The 22647-nt window shown below is 43.7% G+C and overlaps 1 protein-coding gene across 8 annotated transcripts in view; it reads right to left on the bottom strand.

Annotated features, from left to right (window-relative positions):
- Positions 1-551: 551 nt before the first annotated feature.
- grip2b (glutamate receptor interacting protein 2b) overlaps positions 552-22647 on the bottom strand; it is a 63160-nt gene continuing 41064 nt past the window's right edge. For 3 of the 8 annotated variants that reach the window (XM_086086812.1, XM_086086808.1, XM_086086811.1), the window contains exons 2-25: positions 22555-22632; positions 21296-21428; positions 21066-21211; positions 20509-20595; positions 20249-20324; positions 18289-18434; positions 17915-18062; positions 17672-17844; positions 16194-16364; positions 15634-15786; positions 14813-14999; positions 12139-12284; positions 11968-12048; positions 11295-11358; positions 10261-10406; positions 9667-9811; positions 8977-9116; positions 8688-8891; positions 7247-7412; positions 7061-7175; positions 6674-6857; positions 5502-5704; positions 4173-4319; positions 552-4046 (exon numbers count right to left, since the gene is read on the bottom strand). In XM_086086812.1, coding sequence (XP_085942938.1) covers positions 3891-4046; positions 4173-4319; positions 5502-5704; positions 6674-6857; positions 7061-7175; positions 7247-7412; positions 8688-8891; positions 8977-9116; positions 9667-9811; positions 10261-10406; positions 11295-11358; positions 11968-12048; positions 12139-12284; positions 14813-14999; positions 15634-15786; positions 16194-16364; positions 17672-17844; positions 17915-18062; positions 18289-18434; positions 20249-20324; positions 20509-20595; positions 21066-21211; positions 21296-21428; positions 22555-22632 — 3395 coding nt within the window. In that variant the 3' untranslated portion in view covers positions 552-3890. Of the gene's footprint in view, positions 4047-4172; positions 4320-5501; positions 5705-6673; positions 6858-7060; positions 7176-7246; positions 7413-8687; positions 8892-8976; positions 9117-9666; positions 9812-10260; positions 10407-11294; positions 11359-11967; positions 12049-12138; positions 12285-14812; positions 15000-15633; positions 15787-16193; positions 16365-17671; positions 17845-17914; positions 18063-18288; positions 18435-20248; positions 20325-20508; positions 20596-21065; positions 21212-21295; positions 21432-22554; positions 22633-22647 lie in introns of all 8 variants that reach the window. The other 5 variants (XM_086086810.1, XM_086086806.1, XM_086086809.1 and 2 more) reach the window with 3 other exon arrangements.

A 22647-nucleotide genomic window follows, 5' to 3' on the forward strand; every position in this document is an offset into this window, starting at 1 on the left:
CAGCACCCCCTTGTGAGGAAAAAGTGGTTCAGAAAATGGATGGATGAATTGAAACCCCAATTTGAAACCTAAACCGACTTCAATTTAAAACTTCAAACCCTAATTTTAAACCCTAACACGAGTGTGAAGCACGATTTTTGAAGCCCTGGTTTAAAAACTGAATTTGAAACACTAACCATATCTAAAAAACCGAAAACAAACTCCCTAACCCTAGTTTGACACCCCAACCCGTGTTTAAAATCCTAACCCTAATTTGAAACCCTACTTTGAAAACAAAGGTCACCGATTTTGGCAGTTGCATTTTTGAACCCATCATTTTATAGCCAGTGTTACAAATTGCGACCTTACTTTGAAGTTGTAATTTGAAACCCAATTTTGAAAAAAATGTGAAATGCTGATGATGTGCTGGCTCAAAGGTCCCGCAGACCCCCCCGACTTCTAAATGCAGGCATCGCCACATCTTGTTTCTGTTCGCAATGGTCGGCCGGAAACTGTAATTTACAAAGTGTCAGTGAAGTGGTCACTGGCGTAAAAAGCAAATGACAACAAAGAAAGTTTGACCTTTTATTTTGCACATGACAATTTTCGTTTTTTTATTCTCATTTGCTCCCCAAGTTTGAGAAGAGAAAGTTGCTGGTAGAAAAATATGATATTACACGGAGAGCTTTACACGAACAAAATGAGACTTTTTGAAAAGCCCAATCTGGAATTAGGAAGAAGCTTTTAGCGCTTAAGACTCATTCAAACATTCAAAAAAAAATAATACATTAACACATAAAACAGAGCCACATTCCATCCAACCTACATAAGTTGAGACAAATAACAAATACAAAAAAAAGTTCAACAACATTCTAAAAAATATTTTTCTTCTTTTTTCGTTTCCTTTTTTTTGGGCTAATTTTTTTGCTTTTTTTTTTTTTTTTTTTTTTTTGCAAATGCAGAAATCCGAATATGCAGATGTCCATCGTAAAAACAGACAAAAAGCTTTTACAGTAATCATCCTTTGGGTCTTTAACGTTTGCTTCCAGATTGGGCTTCAAACAGAACTTCAATATTGAGATGCATAGGGAAACACACACACACACACAATCACGCGCACGCACACACACACACATTATAAATACATGAAATCCAACACAACACTTGGGAAGGCTTTTTTCAGTAACTTGTTTTGTTCCTTTACAAAATGTCTTCTTGTAAAAAGTCACAACAATATTTACACTACGTCGTATCCGACGCTGATTTGTGCTTTTTTTTTTTAACACACACAACGTGATTTGTGACAACTTTGTCATTATTTACATGTAAACCAACAGTATTCTGGTACACACAAACACACACACGCACACGCACACGCACACGCACACGCACACACACACGCACACACACACCGGGGGTGTGAGGCTGATCATGTTTTGCAGATGTGTGCAGGGGGGTGGGGGTGCATTTTTGGGTACGCTGCTTAGAAAAGTTTGACAAAAGATCTTATTTGCTTTTTGGACATTTAAATGTTTGGATGTGTTTTTTTCAGGGTGTGTGCCCAGGAAAGGGGGTGCGCCCATTTTGCAGCAAGGTTAAATGGTGTGCATGGCTTCAAAACTTTGGAAAAGACTGGAGGACATTTGTGTATTTGTCATCATTTGTTTTTTAAATCTATTTTTTTAAGGTTGTGTGTTGTGGTGAGGGGTGCGCCTACTGTGAAGTTTCAGAAATACGGACATAAGTAGTGTTGTTTTAGCCAGATGCGTTATTTAAAAGGTTTAGAAATAACTAATAAGGATTGGTCAATTTGGTTTTGGTCATTAATTCATTTGATTTTTTTTTCAGGGAGTGAACAAGTATGAAGGGGTGCGCCAACTGTGTTGGGATGTCGAAGGGGTTGCGTGGCTTGAAAAAGGTTTGGGAAAGGTAGATTTGTTTTGGTCTTCATTTGGATTTGACGTCTCTTTGTGAAAAAATGAAGGAAGGGGTGCGCCAACTATGTTGAAAAACTGAAATATATTTGTTTTTTTGGCATGTATTTGTTGAAAACAGATTTCTAGGGTGTGCCCAAGGGAAAGGGGAAGCGCCAAACGCATCTGAATGTTGAAGGAGGCCTTTAAAAATGTATCAAATTTTGACATTTTGTGTTGGCCTTTCGATGTTCCCAAAAATATATGGGGGTTAACATTTTGGGAAAATTTTGTTTTTTGTGTGTTTGCAAGTTGGAGGAGGAACATTTTGGCTTGAAATGTTTAGAAAATACTACAATAAATGTATACATCTGTTTTGATCCTCATGTGTTGTAATTTTTTTTTTTTTAACTGTATCGAAGGGAGAGGGGGTGCGCTAACTGTCTTTGGATATCGAAAGGTATGCGTGGCTTAAAAAGTTTGCAAAAAAGCTGATTTATTTCATTTGACTCTGGCCTTGCATGTTGAGAAAAAAAAGTGTGCATCTCGAGGGCAGAGGGGGTGCGCCGAGTAGCCTCAAGGCGATCCGTGACGAATGGACGACAGGCCGAGTGTAAAATTGGGAACGAGTGGAAGCTGTGAATGTTCCGGTTGACTTTGTGAGGTGGGTGGGGGTTGGTTCAGGGTGGGGGGGGTGCGCTGTGGGCTTTATCGGGTGGGCGAGTTCATGTGACGGGCGTGCGGGCTCCTCTTAGCGCCGCTAATCCACAAATAATTGCCTCCGAGAGGGCCACGTTGCGGGAGAAAACAGCAGCAGGTGACGTTGATGTAAAGCTGCAGGATGGAATGTGTGGGACTAAAAATACGGTGGGGGGGTGGGGGGACGGGGGTGGGGGGGACGGGGGACGGGGGACGAGGGGTGGGGGGGACAGCGGGGGGGGGGGGTGCACCTGAGGGCGACCTCATGATTCAAGAAGTTTCCACACTGACAAGCAAAGCCTGGAAAGGCAGGAAGCACTCACAGGAGAAGCCTGCAAATTCAATTGTTGCCACGGTAACCATGCGGTGTGGAATTGGGACAAAAGTATTGGGACAGCCACAGAGAGTGGAACAAATATATGAATGCGAACATAACTAGTGCACGACGGCGTATTTTTGACTTACGGGAAATACACGTAGCGTCGCTAAAGTCGAATGTGAGGATTCGTTGGTGGTTAATCGGACGGCGTTTCTAAAATTAAAAAAGGCAGGATGGAGACGGATTCATTCTTCGTTTCAACTTCACTCGTCACACGCGGCAGCTCGCGCGACAGCACTTCCTCGGTCAGCTGACGAACACGAACCAATCAGAAGCAACTTTACAAGTTCGTTTCTTGCAAAAGTGGCAAATTTGCGAGTTTTTTTCTGCGAATATTGCTCCCGCACTCTAAATGTTTTTTTTTATTTATACACGGCCCGAAGACGCCGTCAATACTATTGGGACACAACCTGGAGGTCAAAATGTTCCAGGACAAAAGTATTGGGACACCAACAGGAAGTGGAAAACGGACTGCACATAAAACGCTGCAAAAAGTGCGCCCTGATGCATTTTTCATTTTTTACAGCGTATTGAAAATGACGTGACCTGAAAAAAAGAAGAAGTGAAAGTTGTGATGACATCATGGTTGTGATGACATCATGGTTGTGATGACATCATGGTTTGGTGTCCTCAAGATGACACGCTCTTGTCCGTGACAAAAGTTCTGCTGGAGTTTTTTTTTTTTTTTTTTTTTGCAGCGACGCGGACGTCTGCAAAGATGGCGAGGACGCGGTCCGTCCTCAGGTTGGCGGTCTGGCGGTCTCGTGGCTCAAGCGAAGAAGCGCCAGGCAGAACCCCGGAGCTGTTCTCACCGTGGTACGAGCGCTGCGAGGGAAAGCGCAAGCACCATCAACGTGAGGCGCGAGTCCAAAGTGTCCTTTTTCAGTCCCCGTCAAATCTGACCGTTTGCAGCGTCAGCGCTACAGATCCAGCGGGTGGTGGTCCAGAGCGTTGTTGTTGTCTTCGGCGCCGTCCAGCGGGTTGCGGCTGATGACCAGCTCCAACCGGTCGCCGGCTTCCGTGATGAGCGGCACCGCCAGGCAGCAGTCGAAGTCCCGAGTCCTGACGTGGTTCACCTGAAACGCGCGCGGGAGGAACTCAGAACCACTTCGGACCGAGTCCGAAAACGCATCACTTAAGTCAAGTCATGTGACTGGAGGACGGCAGCTTTGGCAAGAAATCACCAAAGACACGGTCGGTACCTGAAGGATCCTGTCGTAGGGTCGCAGGCCCGATCGGTCGGCCGGTCCGTCCGGTCGCACCATGTTGACGTAAACGCCTTTTTCCAGGAAACCGTCCGACACGCTGAAGCCGAAGTCGTCACTTTCGGGATCTTTGATCACCGTAACCTGCAGCCCATCGAACAAAAATGGACGTCACGGCCCAGGAGCGGTTGCTGGTTCTGGTTCTTGCTCAAACAAGAGCCATGGGTCGCTTCAGCGCAAATTGTTTGTCTCAATGTTTGGCTTCGCTGAGCATCAAGATTTATTTAGTGAGGTCTCCCTGATTTTTTGGGGGATTTGTTGGAATTTAGATGTTTCTGGGGTTGGGGAAGAATTCTGATGGGTGGCCCGGTGGGTGGTGTCTGGTCGGTGCTGGATTTCACTTTCCTTTGTTTTCTTTGGTCCTTCCTCGGGTCTCCTGACGGCGGTGTTCGGTTTAGGTGAACGGTATGGGATTTTTTTCTAATAGGTTTTTGGTGAGCTAACAAATACACGCACGCACGCACGCACGCGCGTGCGCACGCACGCACACACACTCACCCACATACAAAAAAATAAATATATATATATATATATATATATATATTTTATAAAAAAAAAATAATAATAAAAAAAAAGCAACGATGATGACATTACCGAATGAACAATACTGAGCTCTTTAGAAAAAAAAAAAAAGAAGAAACAAAAGAAGAAAAAAAAAAGAAGATTTATTTAGTGACGAGAAAACTTTTGTTAACAAAATAAAATGAAAATGCTACATGCTAAATGCTAAAAACGACATTTTATGTTTACAAACTATAATTATAGTGAAAATGTCCTTTTAGTCTTTGGTAATTTAATGCATGAGCTTTTGGGGATTATTTTAAATGTGTATTTTTTCCTGATATTAACCGGAATAAGGACGTTTGAATTGAGTGTGTCGCACAGAAGTGATGTCATCTAGCGGCAGCCAATAGGAACGCACCTTCAGATGATGTCACTCGTCGGCGTCAATTTTGCGTGCTTGACTTTTGGCTCCGACGGTTCGGCTCGCCCGCTTTCTCATTGAACTCAGCCGAAATGTAATGCGGGGTAAGAATTGTGGTACTTTTACCTTAGATTAAATATTGCGCACAAGTAATACACAAAAAAAAGCTAATGCTAAAACTAACTAAAACGAAACATTTTTTTTTATGACTAAAACTAATCAAAAGTAACACAACCACCTTAAAAACGAATTAAAAGTGACAAAATTAAAAAACAAAACTCAAAACAAAAGAATTCAAATGAAAATTGCCAAACTCTCCTGAGCCATGTTGGCAACCGAACCTTGTGCAGCTCGAGCGGCGTCGGCGACAGCAGGCCTTGCATCTCCTCCTTGATGCGCCGCGACTCCCACGTCCGTTCGGAAACCCGCAGCGAGGCTTTGGACTTGAGCTCGTGGTGCGCCAGCGGCGACATGTGGTCCTGGAGGAGGTGCGTCCCCGCTTGGAGCAGATCGTCCGGGTGGAAGTGGACCTCCAGGTGGCCGTCTGCCAACGCAAACATTCCGTCGCAAATAGAGGAGAAAAAATAGCACTTGTGTCGACTTCTTCAATTCCTGCACAAAAAATGTTTTCTCGGCAAATTTGGAATTTTTCAATGTGCAATTCTGACTTTTCTCTTTTTTTTTTCAATGTGCAATTCTGACTTTTTTCCGACTGTTCTCTGTAAAATGTCATCATTTTTTTCTTACCAGCGTCAAATTGAGACTTTCTTTTCCCCTCGTAAAAACTATTCAACTTTACAGTATCCAATAAAATTCCGATTTTTTTCTTGTAAAATGTGACTTTAACATTGTAAACTTGGACTATTTCCCTGTCAAATACGGACTTTTCCAGTCATAAAATTGACATTTTTGCTTTGTAAAATCCTCAATGTAAAAAATTTGACATTTTCATTGTAAAATTAGGACTTTTTCCTTATAAAATTGCAACTTTTGCATATAGAAATTCTGTTTTTTTTCCTTGTAAAATTCGGAATTTTCCTGTATTTTTTTTCTTTTTCCTCATAAAGTTCATACTTTTTCCTCATAAATTCAGAATACGTTTTTCTCATAACATTCAGACTTGCTTGTCATAAATTTACGAAGAAAACAGCAAAAACAAAACTAAGGTTTTTTCCTTGTAAAACCTTTTTCCCTGTAATTTAAAAACTTTGTCCTCATAATGTTCAGACTTTTTCCTTGTCAACTTAGACTTGTTTCTCATAATTCATTCAATAAATGAAAAAAAATGAAATAAAATTAATTTTATGTTATAATATTAGACTATTTATTAATTTGACTGCAATTTTGACTTTTCTCATAAAATTCCAACTTTTTTGTTTTTTTTTTATTTTAATTTGAGACAAGAATCATGATCATGACTGTATGAACTTTTTGTGACCTTTTTGTTTGTGAGTGGGCCATGGGATTTTTGGGGGTTTTGGTAAGCGTAAGCGGCAGTTTGTAGCAGTCTCACCTTCATCGTCATGCAGGTGCAGCTCCTCGTGCAGGTGCGCCCCCTGGTGGAGGTGCGGGCCCTGATGGAGGAGGGCGTTGCGCTGCAACGGGCTCATGCGGCCGTGGCTCAGGACGGGATCGGTCGCAGGCTTGTTGACGCCTTCGACGCCCAAACTGATGGCCGTGCCAGTCATGATCGACGCCTGCGTGACACAAACAAATGATAATATCATGACAGAACTTCTGTTACCGTTATTCCATTACTGTTGCTAATTTATGTTAGCTTTTTACACGATACGTTAGCAGCAAGCTAGCGGCCTTTGATTAGACAAAATGATATGATTTGTTGTTTAATTTCTCTCACTATACTAAACGTCATTTAGCGTTGCGCTAAATGCTAACAAACCTCAATCTCTCTGAGCAGTTCCGATTGGCCGCAGGTCTCCAGGTCCTCCAGGGCCTGACACCAGAAACTGTCGTCGGAGTCCAGCAGAATTCCGTCCGCCGATTGGCCAATGAAACTGATGGGGGCGGGCGGGAAATGTTGATCGAATCATTTCTTGAAAATGAAGTTGAATTTTTGCTGTCTCACCCCAAAGGTTTTTCCCACTCGTCCTCGCTGAAGCCGCCGTCGCTGAAGGGGTAATTCTTCCGGCAGCCAGGAGGGGGCGTCGTGGTGCGCTGCTGCTCCTGCTTAGCGCTGCGCCACTCATGAGGGTGAAGGGCCATGCCGGTGGAGGCCTGGTGGCTGTACGTGCCTACGCCATGAAACACAACAATTTCAAATATCACTTCTTTTTATTATATGTACACATTGTTATGTTTTGTTTTATTCAGAATTCAACCACTTTTTTCTGCACAGGACTTTTTTTGGGGGGGATATGGACTTTTTACATTTTTTATTATTTTAAGTAAAATTGTTTAAAATAAACATGATGTTTCTCAGAAATATACAAATGTAAGAAGCTGTTTTTCAAATATATTTTTTAATTTAATTAATTTATTTATTTACTTTTTTCAAACAATATAGGATTTTCCTGAAATCTAAATGTTTTTTTTTCTGGTAATACTTAGTTTCTAATAATATAAAACTAAAACTAAAAAAATATTGTGATTTCTGTTATTGTGACTAAGGTATAAATATTCCTTCACTTTTTTTCAGAAATATATGACTTTTTGGGCAATATGCAACATTTTCCTAAAAAAAATCAAATACATTTTTCTCAATTTTCTTTCTTTTTAATTTTTTTTATTATATGACTTTTTGTCCAAAATGTCTGACTTTTTTTTTCTGGAAAGATATGACTTTTCTTCTTAAAAATATACAACATATTTTCAGCAATGTGCAACTTTTTTTTTCCAGAAATATATGACTTTTTGGGCAATATGCAACATTTTCCTAAAAAAATAAAAATTCAAAAAAATTCCAAAAAACAATTCTGAATTATTTTTTTTTTATATGACTTTTTGTCCAAAATGTCTGACTTTTTTTTCTGGAAAGATATGACTTTTCTTCTTAAAAATATACAACATATTTTCAGCAATGTGCAACCTTTTTTTTTTCCAGAAATATATGACTTTTTGGGCAATATGCAACATTTTCCTAAAAAAAATCCCCCAAAAAATTCTCAAATTTTTTTTTTTTATATGACTTTTTGTCCAAAATGTCTGACTTTTTTTTCCGGGAAAGATATGACTTTTCTTCTTAAAAATATACAACATATTTTCAGCAATGTGCAACCTTTTTTTCCCCAGAAATATATGACTTATTTTGATAATACACATTGTCTTTTATCATAAATATACCTTTTCTTGAATTATATAACAATTTCTCTTAAACATACAGTTTTAAATAAAATATAACTCTTTTCAGAAATCCTCATCTTGAAACCATAAAACCTTCTTTGGAATCAAATACGACTTTTCTCAATGAAATGCTTTCTTCACGAAAACATATATTATCTCTCGAAATGTACGAACATCTTTCTTCAAAACATCTAACATTTTAGAGAAGAAAACAAAAACCAAAATACCCTGGCTACAGTATCCGGCATCCAGTCCGGACCCGTCCCAGGAGTCCACGGCCGAGTCAACGCTGGGGACGGTCGTGGCGTAAAGTTCCGACAGTTTGTTGGTCCGCTGGCTGTCCGTCAAGTCGGTCAAGTCGTCGTCCTCGCCGTCGCTCAGCTCGTTCTCCGTGGCGTCGTCCGCCTCGCCCGCTTTCCTATCGTCTGCGTCTTCCCGGCAAAAAGGGCAAAGTTCTAACGAGGAGAAAACGGAAGCAGATTGATGATGACGACGATGCCGATCGCGTTGTCTTACTGTCGATCATCTTCTTGATTTTCAGCGTGACGGTCTCGCCGGCCATCTGCAGGAGGAGGATGGCCTCGCTCAGCGGTTTGCCCTTCAGGCTCACGCTGTTGATGGCCAGGATGCGGTCGCCCACGTGGATCGCGCCCGTCCTGCTCACGCACGCGCACGCGCACGCGCACGCGCACACGCACACACACACGCTTCACTTGCTGTATAACAAGTAGCCCATTTATGTGAAGTGAAATGAACATGAACATTCATTTTTTTAAAGAAAATTATTATTTATACTAAGTCAAAATGTTGTCTTTATTTTTATTTTTTATTTAAAAAATTAACTTTATTCTTAAACATCACTGTTAAAAATGCAACAAAGTGTTGACATAACCGGTCGTCAATTTTATGTTAAACGGTGTTGTTGGCATCAACTAATAAAGTAACTTGTAATGTAGCTAGTTACAAGTAATCAGTAAAGTAACTAAGTTACTTTTAAAGTCACATTATCACTAAAGTAACTAAGTTACTTTTTCAATGTATATTAACTGTGGCAACATTGACCAATATATATATATATATATATATATATATATATATATATATATATATAAACACAAAACATTTCAAAATATCATGCTTTTAAAGGTGTTACAAAGTTTGCGAACACGACTGGCGAACACCGTTTCGCGGCGTGTGTGTGCGTACCTCTCAGCCAAGCCTCGCTTGGTGAGTCCAGAGATGGTGATGGGGTCAAAGGGCTCCTCCGTGCCCGAGATGGTGATTCCCAGCGGGCCGCCGTAGCGCTTGAGCTCCACCGTGTAGATGATGCTGCCGGACGTCTCCTGCTCGTCTGGTACACGCACGCACACGCACACGCACACGCACACAGATGTGCTTTCATATAGAATAGTGATGAGTAAAAAAAATGCTATCGTCATTATCAGTCAGCGCTCGATTCTGTGTGTTAATCAAGCTGCCCTATTAATGTTCTGTTAAAACATGTTACTAAATCATAAACCGTCCTTAGTTTTTGGTTAGGAACAAATGTAACATATTCATGTCGTTTCCACAGAAGCAGTCACAATTGTAATAGTATTAAAAATAGCAATAGCACTTTTTGTTTTCATGAAAACCAACAACTTTCTCTTGAATAAACGCCTTCACAAGCTGACTTGTGGCCAACAGCCCCACCGTGTGGTCGACTATGCAATTGCACCCTTCCAATAGCGTGTGTCCAAGTTGTTTTTTTTTGTTTTTAATCGACATGACGAGATGACGTCCCGGGTTACGAGCCCTCACCCGAGTTGTCCTCGTCCTTGCGGATCTTGAGCTTGACGAGCTCCTCGCACTGCTGCAGGATTTGCTCGGCCTCCTCCCGGGAGCACGTCTCCAGACGCACGTTGTCGATGGACAGAAGTTTGTCCCCTGGCTCCAGAGTTCCTGTCCTAAAAGGAAGACGAGACAAAACTCATGAGGCGTCTTCCCCCACTTAGAAAAACAATGGCAAGCGCTTATCTGGTTGTGATAAGACATTAGAACAGAAATCCAAGCATGAACAGTTTTATTTTTATTGATTTTGGAACAAAGGCATATTAATAATAATAATTTAATGTCATAAAACTTTGATCTCATCAGATTATGACTTTTTACCCTGACAAAATGTGACTTATTGTTATTGTAAATATTACAACTTTATTTAAGGGGGAAAAGGGATAATACTCTTATGAATTCAAAAAATTTTCCCTAAAAAAAATCGTAACAAGACAGTTTTGTTCTCAAAAATAGGCAGCAATTATGTGTTTGCACAGAACAGTACAGAACAGAACTTTTAATTTCTCTTAAAAAATATTAATTTGTTATCACATGAAAAATTTTTCTCGAAAATGGGCGACTTTTAATTCCCGTGGCATTTACTATTACAACTACATGAGAAAAATGCAAAAATTTTTGATCATGACAAAATACATCAGTAAAGATGATGAAGATGATGATGATGATGATGATGAAGATGATGTTGATGATGAAGATGAAGATGATGTTGATGAAGATGATGATGAAGATGATAATGATGAAGATGATGATGATGAAGATTAAGATGATGATGACGATGAAGATGATGATGATAATGATGAAGAAGACGATGATGAAGATGAAGATGATGTTGATGAAGATGATAATGATGAAGAAGATGATGATGATGATGATGATGATGATGAAGATGATGATGATGATGAAGATGATGATGATGAAGGTGAAGATGATGAAGATAATGATGATGAAGATGATGATGATGATGATGATGATGATGATGAAGATGATGGTGGACCACTGACCTGTGTGCCATGCTGCCCTTCTTGATGTCGGAGATGATGAGAGGCTCTCCTGCCTTTTTATTGGCTGCAGATGAAGAACCCCCAAAAATCACGTGATCAAACAAACCCCATCAAGCTTCCTCAGCAGGATGGCGGGTGAACATGTCTCGACAAGCAGCTGCTCTATTTTGCCACTCGTGGGCGCCATTGTATTATCTGTGTGTTGTGGATTTGGGAAAAACCAGAGCAGTCAACCCTCCCAAAAAAAACAGTAAAATGTGGACTTGAAAGCATCACATCTCAAGAGACTTCAGTTCAGTGAGCATGCCTGCTAGTTTGGGATGTTTTGTCTTCTAATTTGATACACGCAAGAGTGACAGACAAGAGGAATTAATGTGATGAGAAGTAGAAATTGATCTTACTGCCAACCATTGCATTAACTAATCAACTAACTAATGAGAGATTAAGTAAGTGACCAATAAACAAACTGAGCGACCAAGTAAATGATCAACTGACTGACTGACTGGCTGGCTAAGTAACTGCCCGACTAAGTAAATGACAATTACCAAACAACCGACTGAATAACTTCCTGACTGGCTGAATACCAAACCGACTGACTGTTCACATGAGATCTTATTTTTATAGTATCAAAAATAAACTTTTCAAAAGGAAAATGTTTCTTGCTTGTTCTTACCACTGATGGTGAGTCCCAGCTCGACGCCTCTTTTCTTGGGTAGTTTGACATGAAACGTTCCGCTACTGGGGACCACAGACTCTGCGGGAAAAACAAAAAAAAAGCACAGTTCAACTTCGCTTCCTGTGACAGGTTGGAATGCGCTACCCGTTCACCACTTGACGTACGCACCCGCCACGTCAAACTCGATCTCCAGGGCCACTTTGTTGGTGAGCGCGGCGTCACGGAGCAGCTGGTTGGCTTCCTCCAGGGTGCCGTCCTCCGTGGCGATGCCGTTGATGGACAGCAGCCGATCGCCTACCTGCAGGAGGCCGCACCTGCCGGCGACAGACGCTTACTGTGGCCATGTCGTCCTCAGCTGTTTGATGACCAACCAAGGAACTGACCAACTAACTCACGACCAGAACAACCAGCTAACTGTATTATAAAGTAGCACCCAACCAAAAAGACTGATGAGTAAGTGACACACCAAGTAACTGACCAACTCACAGGCTGACTTCCTGACTAATCAAACAACTAAGCAACTAAGTAACTGGCACACTAAGCAGCCTAAAAAAAAACACCTAGCCTACAACAGAGCAGCTAACTCATTGACTAACCAACTAATGGAGAGATTGACCAACTGAAAGACTGGCCGATTCAGTCACTGACCAACCAACCAGCGGCCCACCAAATGACCAACTCATTGAACAAACAAACAAAACAAAAAGTGACTAACCAATTGACTCACTAACTAAATAACTAGAGAAAACCAAACAAAGAAACTGACCAACTATCTAAATGACGAGACAACCAACCAACTAGCCAGCCACAAAAGCTAAATAATTTACCAACTAACGGACCTATCAGCATATCAATCAAACGACAGACTAATTGGCTGATTTAACTATCCAATCATCCAAACAATTTGGCAAACTAACCAACCAGATGACGGACTGACAGACTAAATAATCAACCCCCAAAAAACGACATTCCAACTAAGATCTTGACCAACTAACTGACGTGACATACCAACTAGCTAAGAAACCAACCAAAGAACAACTAACCACGCAACTGGAGAACCAACTGACTGACCGACTGACAAAACAACTGACCAAAATCAGACAAGGTAACTGGCCAACTAACTGACCTAGTGACAGACCAACCACCAAATCAACCAACGGACAAACTGACTGACTAAACTTCAAACTAAACAACCGATTGAATGACTAACCAAGAAAAACCCTAACGGACTAAGCCGCTAACTGAACGACCGCCTGATGAACCGATGAAAACAAACCATGCTGTAATGTTAACATGCTATGCTGCTAAAAACAAGCTAGCGTGTTTGTCTGCTCGCGGTCGCATTCGTTCAGTCGTCGGCCGTCACACACGCAGGAAGATGTTTACGTGTTCATCGATCCCCACCACTAATTAGCGCTGTTAGCGTGGGCGCTAGCAGAGCGAGTGGCCTCGGGGTGTAGACGGTCGACTCATTGTGTGTACGGCTTCAATCAATCAACACACACACACACACACACAAACACGCACACGACTCGCTGACATTAGCAATCCGTTACTGCGCAGACTAAAATGCGAGCGGGCGTGACTCGTCAAAACACGGCAACACATCAACGCCATCTTTAGTGCTAATGAATATTTAACCACGCTAGCGCCATACTTCTCCGCTGCCTGAAAAAACTGTGGGATGTTCAAGAAAAAACGTGTATTTACACAACAAATCTGGCAACGGAGAAGCGAGAGAGGAAAAAAAGAAAGTCCAGAGAGAGGAACCCTCGAGTAAATATTTTGCGAGTGAACAAGGCAACAACCTGCTCGGGATTGAAAACCGACATACGCACGCGACTGCGCAAGGTAACCCGTAGTTATCTTTGCTATGTACAGTCGGAGGTGGGATTCAAACTCACGACCTCCTGGTTACTGGACAACGCAATTTACGAAATGCGCCACTGAGCAGCGTCAGAGAGCTGGTGGGAAAGTTCAATGTCAGTCCCATTGAAAGGAAATGGGTGAAAAGTTGATATTTAACGGGAAATTGTTCAAATGGGAAATCAGACGGCAAATACCCGAGAAGGCAGGAATCGTTGAAGCAAGTTGAAATTTGAATGGTGTAAATCGGAAGAAGTATTATGTGGGAAAAAAAAGTGAGGAGAATAAAAATCACAATAACGTGCGCGCGAATGCTTCAAGTGTTCCCACAATAACGAAGAGCAATCTAGATTTAGCTCCCTGTTCTCAAAATTCGAATGGACTAACTAACTAACTAACTAACCCTAACCAACCCAAATCAAACATAAGCTTATACCTTCAAAATTAGTATGAAGAACTACCTAACAAACAATTAACTGACTGACTGACAAATACAAATCAATGTTGACAAATGTTGACCACAGATATTTGCAATTGCTCGTTCCACTTCCTTACATATTTCAGATGCAACATATTTTTGAATATTTATTATTATTTATGAATATGTTATGTGATGATATCTTGGGTCCCGTCCCTTTCCGTCCCGTCCCGTCCCGTCCCGCCCCGTCCCGTCCCGTCCCGCCCCGTCCCGCCCCATCCCGCCCCGTCCCTTCCCGTCCCGTCCCGTCCCGTCCCGCCCCTTCCCGCCCCGCCCCGCCCCGCCCCGTCCCGTCCCTTCCTGTCCCGTCCCGTCCCGCCCCGTCCCTTCCCGTCCCTTCCCGTCCCGTCCCGTCCCGTCCCGTCCCGTCCCGTCCCGTCCCGTCCCATCCCGTCCCGTCCCGTCCCGTCCCGTCCCGTCCCGTCCCATCCCGTCCCGTCCCGTCCCGTCCCGTCCCGTCCCGTCCCATCCCGTCCCGCCCCGCCTCGTCAGGCTCACCTCTCGGCCGAGCTGTCGGGCTCGATGAATCGAATGAGCGGCGGCGCGGAAAGCGTTTCGGTGGCAAAGATTCCTCCTTGCAGCTGAACGCCAAATCCGTTAAGGGGGTCCCCCGTCAGGATGACCTCGCTCGTCTCCACGTGGACCACCTGACCGCCCGGGCCCACCGAACTGGACGCCAGCGACACTAAACGCACGCACACACAAACAACTTGCTTCTGGAAAACTGTCATGGCAACCAACGATGTCTTCAGGACGTGCACTGATTAATATAAAAGAATAGAACTAACATCCAAATATATTTTTGGAAATTTGCCCTACTAATCTACTACTGTACTAAGATTACCCAGATGCCCACTAAAACCACTAAACCAATCATTACAACCTATAACCATACCCAAACTCATCCGATCCTAATCCTGCTAATACTAACTCATTTAACTACTGACCCTAAAATTGAACCCTTAAACTTGAACCCTTTTCCCATCCCAAACCATTAACCTTAATCCCAACACAAACAGTATCCCCAAATGTTAGGGTTAACCTCACGTGACCCCAAGACCAAAAATAAACGTTAACCCAAATCCAAACCCCAAACCTAACCCGTTACCCCAACTAGTAAAATAAAATACCACATTTGTACAAAATGTGTAAGGCACGAAAATCCACATTTTCAAAAGGCCTCCTCAAATGCATTCCAAGACAATCTTAACTTGAGCATGGTCTAACAATGGGCACGACTACTTCAAAAGAAGCACATGAAACGAAGACGTGAGCGAGCGAGTGAGCGAGCGAGTGAGCGAGCGCAGCGTGAAGCTCACGGGAGCTTTTGTGGTCTTTCTTTCTGTGTCTGCGTTTGAGCAGCGAGTTCCGGGGGCTCATGGGGACCGAGGGCCTGGGGAGCGTGTTGGAACCCTGGCTGCTGGGACCCGACGTGGTCGTGGAGCCCGGAGAGAAATTGGCCGACACCAAAGCTGTGGAAATACAGGATGCAACAACAATCACGACGTAATAGACATATTGCAAATATACACAAATGGACACTAATGTACATATATAGGGAAATGAATGGGTGCAGCATTGTATGTGTGTGTGTGTGTGCCTTTGTCTTTGCTACATTGTGGGGCCCATACACGTGTGTTTTTTCCAGGTTTAACTACCATTGTGGGGACCGACTTGAAATTTTGGTGGTCCCCACAAGTTCAGAACTTTTTTGAGAGTTTAGGTTTGAATTGGGTTATGGTTGAGGTTAGGGTAGGCAATCATTTTTTATGCTTGGGGTTAGGGGGAGGGGCTAGGAAATGCGTCAAGTCAATGAGATGTCCCCACGATGATACAAAGACACGTGTGTGTGTGTGTGTGTGTGTGTGTGTGTGCTCACACTTGCAGTAGTCCAGGTTATTGTTGTTTATGGCGTTGTTGTTGGAGGCGGTCCATGACTTGTGCAGGGTGGAGCTGGCGTTACAGTGGGTGGAGTTGGCAGACGATGGACAGAAGTTGACGCAGGGGTCCCACGAGTGAGGGTGAGGGTGGTCTGACTTCTGAACCTTCACTGAAGCACACACAAGCAGAAGTTTTTCAAATGTAGACCTTATACGGTACTGTCCTACTTACCTATCTGCCAACCAACTAACCAAACCAACTGCCAAGCCACTTCATTTGGAACCAACCTCTCTTGCTACCCGGCTCGCCACCACCTACCTTTCCTACCCGGTGGCCTACCTGTCTACTACCTACTTACATTTCTTACCTACCTATCTACCTACCTAAGATTCCAACCAAACAACCAACTGTTAAATTATTAACATTGTTTTTCAGTTTCAATTTATATTTTAGCCGTTTTTGGAGTCATTTAGTTATAGCTGTGTAGCTCAATGAATAGTATGGTCTATTGTATTCTTATCTGTCTCACTCTCCTGAGAAGAGAAGGGAGTGTAGCCTGGTACCGGTCTCAGCCGGTCGGAAGAGACAGGCTGATGTATTATTGTTTTTCTCTAATCTGATTTGTATTCCTGGGAACTTGCTGAACTTGCTGATGGGAGGAGACTTTTCGTATTTACCCACTTTTCAATAAATAATGATGTGCAGCAGAAGGAGGGACACACAATCTGAACAGAACACGGTTTGAGTGTCGTCAGTTTTTGTCATCAGAAGCTTCTGTTTTAATGATACCTTTGCAAAGGGACTTCTTCACCAGAATCTCACCATTCAGTTAATTGAACACGCAAAGAGTAGAATACCAAATATTATCTACTCTAACACAACCTACTGCATCTAACCTACCCACCTGCCTATCCAACTCCCAGAGGTGGCAAATCCAGATCCAGAAAGGAAAAACCCTGCCACAGTATGGCTTTAGCCCCAGGTGCTGGCTAGCTAGCTAGCTAGCTAGCAGGGGCTAGCACGACAACGAAAACAATTGGTGGTAATGGCTAAATGGCTAAAGCCAAACGGTGGCAGGGTTTTTCCTTTCTGGACCTGGACCTGGATTTGCCACCTCTGCCAACTCCTTCCCTCGTCTTGCCTCACGCTTGTTTCCCTATTTTGCTAGCTAACGACCGTACCTACTTACCAAGCAACCTAGCTATTTCCCTACTTGAATTTCAGCCAACCAACCCTAACTCTATCAACCTACTAAGCCACATTTCTACAACCAACCAAAATACCTACCGACCTGCAACCTACCAACCAACCCACACCGTATTCGCACCAGCCAAACGATCAACCTAATTCTTGCTGTATCAAAGAAAATAAAGCTTTCGACAGACTTGAAAATGATTCTCGTTAAAAAGTAACATCCGACCCGACCATCTGGTTCCGTCTTTTTCTGGTTCTTTGTGTTGACTGCAAGGAACCCACCAGTGTCATGTTGCTTGTTGCCGGTCATCCTGGCCTGGTGTGCCGGCAGCATCTCCAGCCTGACCAGCTCGGTGGTGCTGGCCAGCAGCTGCGTGGCCTCCAGGACGCTGCAGTGCTCCGTGGACGTCCCGTCGATGGACAGCAGGTGGTCCCCGGCGTGCAGCGCGCCACATCTGACCAGAAACACTGTTGGCCATCTGTTTTTTTTTTGGGGGGGTGACGGTGGGAGTGGGCGGGGCTTACCTGTCCACCACACTTCCGGGCTTGACCCGTTCGATGACAATGACCCGCTTGTTGCGATGGCTGGCCGACGTCAGACTGATGCCGAGCGTGGCCCCCGGGGGTTTGGCCATCTCCACCAGGAGAGGACCTGACGCATTGGTCAATGTGTCTGATTGATTGGGAAAGAAGCCAATATTGAACACGGCGGAATGCAGTCAATGTCGGATCAGCAGGGATTACGTTTCCACGCAGTGAAGGTGCGAATGTGAGAGTAAGATGTACCTTAAGACGTTTTTTTTTTTTGTTGTAATATGACAAAAATTGTCTTGATGTGTGTGTGTGTGTGTGTGTGTGTGTGTGTGTGTGTGTGTGTGTGTGTGTGTGTGTGCACGCACCGATGATAGTGACATCATACTCGACGTGGAACAGAGCTTCCTGTCCGCACAGAGCCAACACGCTAAGGGCGTCACTGTGGCTGGCGTTGTGCAGCGGCACGCCGTCCACCGTCAGCAGGCGGTCGCCGGGACGAAGGGTGCCCTCCCTGCACACACGAGACACGAGACAATTAGGAGCAATCGGACAACTTTTCTCAGAGTTAGTCTCACAGCCAGCATGACCTTTTCAAGACAACAAGACTTCCTGTAGCTTTTCAGCCATGACTCCTTGAGACTTTTTTGTGGGTCTACTCGTGGCAGACACGTCTACCAAATTTCATGTTGCTAAGTAAAAATGGCTTTGAGGGCTGAATTTTTGACCTCATGAAGAAAATTTGTCAATTTGACCGTAAAATGTCTGCTTTGAGTTCCCTGCGTCTTTTCAGATATGGCTTCTTGAGACTTTTTTTTTTGTGGGTCTACTCTTGGTAAAAAAAATTCTACCAAATTTCATGTTGCTAAGTCAAACGTCTTCAGCGGCTGAAAATCCAGGCGGAACGACCAACGTGGGCTGAAATTGTCTGCTTGAAACTAAAATGGCGGACTTCCATCGCGGCTTCCTGAGACTTTTGTTGAGTCAACTCAAGATAGACACGCCTACCAAAAATCGATGTTGCTGAGTCAAACCGGCCTCAGGGGCTGAATAAATAAATAAATAAATAAATAAATAAACGTTTTGCAGCGGAGATGTTTCTCACAATTGCCGTCCTCAGTGCAGTCAGCAGATGTATGTCATGGCCGCTCCCACTTGACTCGCTGGTCCCAACACTTTTAAGCCTTTTTCTCATCAACGCCGGAAGAACTCTTAAAGACTGCGCTGTGTGAAAGTGAGGATTAACTTGCCTGCGACTGGCACATAAATGGGATATAAAGCAGCGTGAACGCCTCATTTCCTCCAGGCTGACCCACATTTTTTGGAGGCAATTTTCCTTGCTTAACTGAGCCCGGGGCTGCGCGGACTCTGAGGGGGGGGAGATAGCGAGGCGGCGGCGGCGGCGAAAGCCGTGTCTTTGATGCTCGGGTCACTCTTGAGGAACGGCGGCCAGGTGGAAAAACGCTCTGCTGAGGACAGTTGGCTTTGTAAAGGACGACGCTGTCTTTAATGTTTATAAAAAAAAAATGGATGTCGGCGTTGTTAAGCGCTACATGGTCTTTGATGTTCATGAAACGCAACCTGTGCTTTGTGGAAGACCGCGACGAGGAACGACGACAGACAAAGCTGCACACATAGAAAACGGATATCAAAGGCGGAAAAAAATATGTAAAGGTGGATAAACAGTCACTAAAGACGCATTAAGCAGGTTGACGTCACACACACGGGAAAATAAGACACATGAAAAACAATGGTGTAAAAACGTGCATAAAAAAAAGGTCTACGTCAAAAACACACGAAAAGCCAAAGAAACATGCAAACATGAAAGAAGCATGAAACAGCCATCAAAGACACGTGGAATAAAAAAAAGACCATTTCAAGACAAGGATCTAAGGACACAAAGACAACCTTTTGGTAGCGAAATGAACATCAAAGACATGTAAAGCACAAAGACATACGTGTAAAGGACGCATCAAAGAGTGACATCAAAAACATGAAGAACAGACAACATAGACCAACAGACATCAAAAACAAAGTATGTGTTTTTATCCACGAACACACGAAAATAAGAAGCATCGATTCACTTTTTAAAGAATCCTATTTTCATCTTTTTTCTGCGACTGCTGCCCCACTTAAGCTTTTCTTTCAAAGCCACGGCAGAGTAAAAATAGCTTGCAGTGTCATCCGGTTGGAATCTGAGGAGGAACAAGATGGTGGCCATACTTGCGCATTCTTCTTCTTCTCCTCCTTATGAATGACATCGCGTTCATCGTGTTTATATCGTGTTTATATCGTGTTTATATCGTGTTTATATGCAACAGTCGTTACCTGTCTGCGGGGCCTCCGGGCCGCACGTACGTGACCACCAGGGGGCGCGACTTGTGCCAGTCTTCGTGGATGCCGCCTGGGAAGAGAAAGGTGACTTCAGACCAAACTAATCGAGATGCTAAGCTAACGTAGCTTACACGACAATGAGCAAACATGAAGCAACAACTGGGAGCGTGTAGCTAGCTGTTAGCTTAGCATCATTTTGCTTCTTTTTTTTTTTTTTTTTTTACACTTCTTTCTTGGGCCTGTTGATGCTTTACCTCTCACCACGAAGCCAAAGCTGCTCCCTTCTTTGTGCAAGCAGATGTCGATTGTCTTGGAGATCACGCCTGACGTGCTGTCTGGTGCTATGAAAATTGAATAAAAAAAAAAAAGAAGACATTTCAGTGAATCAAAAGCAAATTTATAAAAATGAAAAGGGGAGGGAAAATGTCGCTGTCATTGAGCATTAGAAGAATCAATAATTACCACCCATTAAGATCTGGCACACAAAAAGTCACTGTGACCTTTTTTCCTTGCTTGCACACTCACCATTTGAAACCAGTTAAAAGCATGAACTCACGCAGGAAGATAACAAACACATTGTGTCGGTTGTGCTGCACTCCTACATCGTCTGAAGGTGCTTTTCTATTGGCTGCTGCTCGATGACGTCACGTCCGAGTGACACACTTTCAAACGTCCTTCCGGTTAATATCATAAAAAAAAATACTCCCATGAAATATCAACCCCAAATGCTCATGCATTAAATGAATTGAAATGAATTGAAATGAATTTGCCCCCCCGCCCCCCCTGATGGCCAAAGGTGCGTTGTGCGCACCTGTGGGCGGCAGCTCGTACTCCACCTCCAGCAGGACTCGCTCTCCGACGTTCTTGAGGAGGCTGATGATCTCCTCGTGCCGCAATTTGGTCAAGTTGATGCCGTTGACGGACTTGATGTAGTCGCCCACGTTCAGCTGGTCGCTCCTGCCGGCCGCAACAACCGTCATGTCAGCGCCGCTCGCTCTCAAGCACGCACGCACGCGCGCACGCGCGCGCTCTCGTACGTACCGAGCGGCCAGCCCGCCGGGCCGCAGGTTGGACACCCGCGGCTTGCCGTCCTTGTCCGTCCCGCCCGAGATGGTCAGGCCCAGCGTGCTGCCTTCCTTCTTCACCAGCTCCACCATCGTCACCCCCCGCAGGGCTTCTAAGCAAAATGCGCACACGCGCGGACAAAGACAAACACGCACACAGACATACACATAAACACAACACGCACACACAAACGTATAAAAACAACAGGTGAGATGGAGCGTTGCCGTGATAGATTAGCAAAATTTGCTCAAACCCCGAGGCGACACTCAGGTTCAGTGAGGTGCTTCACACCCCAAAACACACACACGCGCAAACACACACTGCGGAAGCGCGTGTTCACTAATGAATCACACTAGGTGTCATATTTGCATAAAACTGGAGTGCACTTATGAAGAGATTAATTCTCCACATCCTGCTCATACACGCACACACACACTGATGCAGATGTGTTGGAATGTGTGTTCTCGCGTGTCGCGATGTGTAACTGATGTATAAACATGTATTATAGTGTGTCATGAATGATGTGTACAGTATATAATATAGTATGACAAATGTATCTATTCTATTCACGATTCGTGTTGCGACATGCCTGGCATTAACGTGTCTGTTAAAGAGTGTGTAGGAAGTCCATATTCGGGCATAGGGGGCGGGGTCTAAACAGGACATGTTCAGCCACCGGAAGTATGACGTCGTGGGAAATGTGCCCATATTTGGGTAAAACGGCCAGGCTAGAAGCGGGGGGCGGGACTTAGACCGGAAGTGAAGGGACAGGAAGTGATGTCACATCTGTGAAAAAAGTTTGCCGAGAAGTAGATACTAAACCTCTCTTTGATGATATTTATGAATAAATATAGTGTGACATTATATACAATATTGTTGTACTACATGCTCGTATGCTGTGCCAAAACGTGTATCGTATATGGAGTACCATGATATATATATATAGCAAGTCGTGATAAATACAGTGCACTATTTTCATGATGTGTATGATATAGCGTCACGTTATCGACATTATAGTTGCCTGGCTGTGCCATGTTGTGGATTATATAGTGTGTCGTGATGTATATTAAAATGTGTTATGACGATTATTATGTCATGCATAATGATGTACATGTAAATAATAAACAGCGTCATATTCTGTATGTTATACAGTCCGTAAGTACTGCATGCGATGATGATGATGATGCATATAATATAGTGCGCAACATTGCATTCAGTACAGTCGAGCTCCGTGCCTGGTATGCTGTGTCTCCTTGAGGCGGCGCTGTGTTCCGGTCCGGAGACGTCCTTCGTCTTTCCATACGGTCCATCATCTGCACACGACGACA

This window comes from Leptonotus elevatus, chromosome 10 (genome assembly GCF_054856555.1).
Source record: "Leptonotus elevatus isolate MCC_2025b chromosome 10, RoL_Lele_1.0, whole genome shotgun sequence".
NCBI classification, from domain to species: domain Eukaryota; kingdom Metazoa; phylum Chordata; class Actinopteri; order Syngnathiformes; family Syngnathidae; genus Leptonotus; species Leptonotus elevatus.